General features: G+C 38.6%; 1 protein-coding gene across 6 annotated transcripts; it reads right to left on the bottom strand.

Moving 5' to 3' along the window:
* Positions 1–299: 299 nt before the first annotated feature.
* LOC122009635 lies at positions 300–2,826 on the bottom strand. Of its 6 annotated transcripts, none has more exons than XM_042565877.1 (4): positions 2,690–2,826; positions 1,352–1,884; positions 831–1,254; positions 300–753 (listed from the first exon to the last, which is right to left on the bottom strand). In XM_042565877.1, the coding sequence occupies exons 2-4, from the start codon at positions 1,864–1,866 to the stop codon at positions 643–645; spliced, it is 1,050 nt and encodes a 349-aa protein (XP_042421811.1). In that variant the 5' UTR covers positions 1,867–1,884; positions 2,690–2,826; the 3' UTR covers positions 300–642. The 6 variants fall into 6 exon arrangements, with proteins under 6 accessions (XP_042421811.1, XP_042421812.1, XP_042421813.1 ...); XM_042565878.1 differs by having other exon boundaries at positions 1,352–1,607; positions 2,690–2,815; XM_042565879.1 differs by having other exon boundaries at positions 1,352–1,454; positions 2,690–2,815.
* Positions 2,827–6,677: the final 3,851 nt, after the last annotated feature.

Genomic DNA, 6,677 nt, shown 5'->3' with positions numbered 1-6,677 from the left:
TTCACTTGACACCATGGAAGATCTGCTCAATTGGAATTTGGATGGCTATACCATTTGCCTTTTCATTCAGCCTCCTTTTATACGCTTGTTCTTTAATTTTCAATTGAACACTACTTTTTTGAGCTTTTTTGTTTTTGTTTGCAGAAATCTGCATTTTGTCTTTCCAAAAATTAAAACTTGACTTAGAGTATTGAATGAAAATATTTGTCAACAGACAAAGAAGATAGATAATATATAAACTCCATAGAGACTCTGATACCACCAATATATATTGAAGTAAAGAACAACTTAATAGTATAAAAGTAAGAAAAATAAAATATGATGGAATATCTCACATTGAGCATATTTGTGGCATAGCCGCTATAATCTTCTAGAATAACATTAATTAGTGCTTAATTAATTTGATCATCATTCATGGCCGGAGGTGGCGACGCAGGTACATCCATCTCCATCGAAGAGTGCGCTCCTGCAGATGCATTGTCGGCGGCGCCGCACAACGTTTCCTTGCTCACCGCGGTTGCCTGGGGCACCATCTCAGTCCTCCCAAAGCACGAACCACTTGCATATCCTTCTTTGCTCCACTTACTTCACCAACTTCCTTTTTAGTTATCAATTCCTTATTCTGAGGACAACACTTCGCTCTCAACCTTTTTTTGTTCTAGCTCGTTGAATGCTTGATTTAAAATTTTGAATTACATGAAACAAATCATTCAGCTTCTTTTGAAACAAGCAGCTTATTTTCTTTGGGTAAACCTAAAAAAACAGAAAAGTGGCATTAAACATATTCATTTCTCGTGATATCAAAATTAAATAACAAAATATATGATAACCTGCTCATCGTCATATGCAGTCCAACTTTGTCCACTTCCACAAGAGCTACAAGTCAAACTTAATAGGCGAATCGCCATCCTTTGCAGTTCAGGACAATCCTTTCCATATGAATCCCACCACTTAGCTGGATGCTTTGTATATCTCATCAAATTTGCATCCTCACTTCCAAATAATCCCTTTGAAGTTGAAAAATAAGCAATTTGATCCTCTATCTTTTTCAGATTTTCTGCAGTCATGCTTAGATCATCATCATAGTCAATAACCATTTTCGCTAACCAAGCAGAAGGTCCCTCATTAACTTCAGAAGTAGACTTGAAAGTGGAATCGTAAGGCAATTGAGGGTTCAAAAGATGACTTGCTATATACTGAGGGTGAAGTATTGGATTCCATCTCTCTTTAATTATTTTCCAAATAGTCTGATACCTGCATAAAATAAAAGACAATAGCACAAAATATAAGCCGTCAAAAACAATTATAATGGAAGAAATGAAAAAGTAGTTATAGATTTAGAAGAGTGTACCCTTTTATATTATTCCATGATTGAAGACTCTCTTTTGCACTATTCATCTCTTCATAAATGAATCCCATGGTTGGTTGCTCATTGGAATATATCTTCAAAAGTACTTCAATGATAGGAACAGCAAAGATCAGACAATAGACCATTTCACGCCAAAATCTACAATCCTGAACTATTTGTTGTATTTCTTCTCCCTCTTTTGTCTTTGCCAATTTATTTGAATTCCATTGCTCCGATGAAAACATTGCAATAAGTGCGTCTTTCATATCAATAAGATATAACAAAGTCAAATATGCAGTAGCAGATCGAGTAATAGTTGGTCCGTTGAAATCCTTGCCTTTAGTGAAATCCCTTAACATCAAAATAACTATGGTACTTGAATAAATAAATGCAATTATCTTTTTACATTTACCGATAATTATCTGATGATGTGACAAGTTGTTCTCAAAGTCTTCTAGAATTCCATCTAACAATTGGATAACACAAGGGCTCCAAAAAATCCTTTTTCTCTTTTCCATCAATACCTCCACGGCAACCTTATAATTTGGAGCATTGTTAATTATTACTTGAACAATACTCTCCTCTCCAACAACTTCAAATATTTCATCCAACACCTTAAAAACTTTTTCAATTGTTTCAGAAAAGTTAGATGTATCAATAGATTTCAAAAAAATAGTACACTCTGGACTATTCATCAAAAAATGACAGTAAAATCTTCCCTTTGTATCTGTCCATTCATCACATATTATTGAACAACCCGTCTTCTTCCAATCATATATGCACTCAAGCATATTAATTGTATTCTTCATTGTTTTTTCTAGAGGAAAATTTTCAAGTTCATGGTAGGAAGGAAGTACAAATTCCGAACCACATTTTCCAACCAATTCAAACATTTTTTTAAATTCTGGTTTTTTTGCACAACTAAAGGGAATGTTACTTGTGTGAAAAAATCTAAGAATTTGTTGACAAGCTTCATCTCTCAATTTCTTTCCCCTCTTATGTGGAACAATTTCTCCTATTTCCTCCTCTTCATCATTAATCATTTTCCTTTTTGAAGATACCATTAGTTGGGCTAAAACTCTGAAGACTCTGCTTCTTAACTTCAAGAGGCACACTCTTATCTGCGTTCTTAACTTCAAGTGGCACACTCTTACCTGCTTTGCTAACATGATTTAAAGAACATAGGAAAGGGACACTTATTTTTTAAAGAGAATATAAAATGTACTGAGCATATAAAACTGGAAATATGAAATAAGAACAATTGAGTGCTTGTATAAGAGGGGACGAAACTCGGACGGGTTCGAAATTTTTGATAAGGGTTTTAGAGAAGGGAAGACTGACCTTCTGAGTACGAATGGACGCTGATGAGCCGCAGTTTGCGCAGCGGAGGAACAGAACGAAGCTACGTCGCCGCCGGGGAAGGAACTCTGATTAGGGCAGAACAAAAAGTTTCGTGCTCCCGGATCCAACGAATCAACTAATTGAAGGGTGAATATCCAAATCAGACCCCAGACTATGAGAATTTCTAGTTCGGATCTTCTTTTCCTAAATATTTACTCCGAGGTCCCTCTAACGTCCAAATTTATAGATTTACCGCTTATGTGGATGCGCCACATTGGCATGTCCCAAACGGCCCACTACCATCGGGGAGAGATAAATCGTGGACATCCAAGTGACAGGAGTCTATAGAGGTGAAACCCCTTGTGAGGATTTGACTCTTCAACCATTATTTACCTCTCTCTGCTAACGATCTGAACGACTTCTAAAAATTAATAGTAGTTAATGATTTATTTTCTCGATATTAATTTGAAATGAATTGATGAAGACATTAAGAACAAATGTATTTATCTTTTATCATCATAACTTCTGCCGCACTTGCATCCTTCACTATTCTTGACTTATCCTTCTAATTTTATATAAAAAGCTGGAGTCTTTCGAATAAAGAATTTGATATACTTTGTTAGTTTTGATATGAATTTAATATGTCTTTAGAATAAAAAGCTGGAGTGCTTTTAGTTTAGTTGATTCAATTTGATATTGTTGGTGGATTTTGGATATGTATTCATCATGTATAGTTTATTTTCTCTTATTTGTCACACATTATAATAGCAAAACGCACTCAATTAAGTGGCAAACTCACGGGTGTATCCCTACATTTAGGTGCATAAAGAAAATAAAGTAGAAAAGATGCACTCAAAAAAATTTTAAGAAAAAAAGAAAAAACTATGAAGGATGCTAACTATGTGGCAAAAGGTGATTTGTTCGCTCCCAATGTTTCCGTCAATCTGTCCCTAAGTCAACACGGAGGAGGTAAATCATGGGTGGCTACTAGCCATTAGTGCAAATTGTTGATACAGTCTGACCTGGCTGTTGTTTTGATATTGACACTGATTTAAGTTTGTATCATATATTAATCAAACTCAGACTGACTACTGATCGAGGTTGATCCGTTGGAGGGAAAGTCCTGGTGAGTGAGGCCAGGCAAGGGAAATCCAGATGGGTCAAGGTTGACCAGACATCTGGTGAAAAGTCCAAGCAGGGAGCTTGGCATGGGAAAAGTCCAAGTATGGAGACTTGGCACGGAGTGGTCAGAGAGGGCTCGGTAGCTCGTTCTCTGGACCGGACGAAGTCGGAGAGGGCTCGGTAGCTCGTTCTCCGGGCTAGGTCAGAGAGGGCTCAGTAGCTCGTTCTCAAGACCAATCCTAATATCACATGGGCGTTGGATCGGTCAACAGACCGATCCAGTGGGATTTTGATTGCCTGATCGGTGCACAGACCGATCTGGTGAAACTATGTTTGCTGATCGGTCTGGTGACCGATCAGGAAACACTCAGTAGCACACTGAGTGTAATCTGATCGGTCTGTGGACCGATCAGGAAACACTCAGTAGCCTACTGAGTGTAATCTGATCGGTCTGTAGACCGATCAGGAGATGATGTCGCGGGAAGGAAAAAGGCAGTGGATCGGTCCGTGGACCGATCCATATAAACCCTGATCGGTCTATAGGACCGATCAGGTCATATCCTGATCGGTCTTGAGACCGATCAGGTGACGATCTCAGGAGTGCCAGGAACCGCACCCATTAAGCTCTGATCGGTCTGCAGACCGATCAGGGTATCTGCAGACCGATCAGGCCATAACCTGATCGGTCCTCACGACCGATCCACCACTGTCTGCACACTGTCGGTTTCTGCTGATTTCTGATTCGTTTCTGATGCGTCTGATCTAACATCTGCTTGTGAGCTTTTTGAGTAACAGGTTGCAGGTACCATGGTGATGCTTGAATTCAAATCAATGACTATCAAAGGAATAAAACAAAATGGTTTTTCCACTGGTTATCGCTGCAAATTGTGCAAAAGAAGCGTCAACGTTCACTGGCTTGTTCAGTTGGCTCACTGGCTGCAATCAGCTTGACTCTTCCTTATTGGTTCGAGCTCAGAGACACCAGTGAAGACCAAGGATGGTATTGGTGTGAGCTCAGATAATCAGATGAGGAAGAAGCGTGATTGGCGACGCCTGGTTCGGCGACAGTGATACGCTACTGGTTGACGTGATTCGATGCAGTGGTTTGGCTCTGGCTGAAGACAGCAAGAGAGCAGAGAAATAAGAAGGAGGTAGAAGAGAGGTTTAGTAAGAATTCTTTCTTTTGGGAGCAAACTCTCTGTTGACGTTCAAGCAAGGGTGTTCTGTGAAGCTCTTGGCTGTGAATCTACTTCGTCTTCACTCTCTGCATTCATTGTGGCTGTAAGTTGATTGTGCATTCATTGTAGCCACAAAATTCTGTAAGTCTAAGTCTTGTGCTTCATTCTAAATCTGTCTTGAGACTTTGTGGGAGGTTTCTCCACCGAGAAGGAGAAATACTTAGCCGGAATCTGTCCGGGGGTTGATCTACCGAAAGATCAAGGGATCGTCCACCTTACGGACACGCCGAGGAGTAGGGGCAAGTTATCCCCGAACCTCGTACATCATTGTGTTAGTGGTGGTGTGTTTTCTTCTTTGCATAAGTGTTAGTTTTGATTATTTCCGCTGTGCTAACTTATCTCTGTGTAGAAATTTTGTTTTTGTTTTTAAGAGGCTATTCACCCCCCCTCTAGCCATCTAAGATCCCAACACAAATGACCAAGACATGGGGAGGTTATGCTCGGTCACGCCAAGTTTCGACCCCAAGACCTCATGTGGCAACACCTCCATATCTGGGTCCATCAATTAATTGTTGATGCAACATGCATCATACAATCTAATCTAAGGGGGCGTTTGGTTCTTTCCTAGGAATAGGAATCGGAATGAGAATCATTGTATTATGGAATGGGAATGGGTATGAGCATGGATATCACTCTTAAAAGCAATGTTTGGTTAGTTGCATATTTTCTATCGGAATAAATCAAAATTTCTTTTTTTACTCTTAAAAAAAAATTAGATGTGAGAGAAAGATGAATGTGAGAGAAAAATATGATGAGAGAGAAAGTCTCATGAGAGAGAAAGTGTGATGAGAAAGAATGAAGAGAGAGAAAGTGTGTTGAGAGAAAATGAGAAAAGAGTATGATAGGAGAGAGCATGATGAGAAAAGATGAGAGAGAAAATATGATGTGAGAGAAAATATGATGGGAGAGGATGAAGAGAGAGAAAATGTAATGAGAAAAATGAGGAGAGAGTGTGTGATGAGAGAGATTGAGGAGAGAGAAAGTATAGTGAGAGAGAAAGTATGATGAGAGAGAAAGTGTGATGAGAAAAAAGATAACAGTGAGTGTGATGGGAGAGATTGAAGAGAGAGAAAGTATGATGAGAGAGAAAGTGTGATGAGAAAAAAAAATAACAGTGAGTGTGATGGGAGAGATTGAAGAGAGAGAAAGTATGATGAGAGAGAAAGTGTGTTGAGAAAAAAGAAAGTATGATGAGAGAAAAAGAAGGAAGAGAGTGCGATGGAAGAGATTGAGGAGAGAGAAAGTATGATGAGAGAGAAAGTGTGTTGAGGGAAAAAAGGAGGGAGCGTGACAAGAGAGATTGAGGAGAAAGAAAGTATGATGAGAGAGAAAGTATGATGAGAGGAAAAGAAGGAAGAGAGTGCGATGGAAGAGAGTGAGGAGAGAGAAAATATGATGAGAAAAAAAGAAGAAAGAGAGTGTGATAGGAGAGATTAAGGAGAGAAAAAGTGTGTGATAAAATGATGAGAGAGAAAATATGATGAGAGAGAACAAGGAGAGAGAAGTGATATGAAAGAAAAAATAAATAAATATATTTTGATATTTGATATTAAGGGAGAAAATTTTAGTTTTATGTCAAGGGTATTTTTGGAATAAGGGAATATTTTGATTGATGAAAATAGGGTAAT

Source organism: Zingiber officinale, chromosome 8A (genome assembly GCF_018446385.1).
Source record: "Zingiber officinale cultivar Zhangliang chromosome 8A, Zo_v1.1, whole genome shotgun sequence".
NCBI classification, from domain to species: Eukaryota; Viridiplantae; Streptophyta; class Magnoliopsida; order Zingiberales; family Zingiberaceae; genus Zingiber; species Zingiber officinale.
Note: the sequence above shows the minus strand (reverse complement) of the source record. Positions and strands in the feature narration are given on the sequence as shown.

Coding starts and splice junctions, on each gene's coding strand:
- LOC122009635 (XM_042565874.1), bottom strand. CDS start 2,517: ATGTTAGCAAAGCAGGTAAGAGTGTGCCACTTGAAGTTAAGAACGCAG. Junction 1,255..1,351: donor TCATGGAATAATATAAAAGG/GTACACTCTTCT, acceptor TATTTTATGCAG/GTATCAGACTATTTGGAAAA. Junction 754..830: donor CTGCATATGACGATGAGCAG/GTTATCATATAT, acceptor CTGTTTTTTTAG/GTTTACCCAAAGAAAATAAG.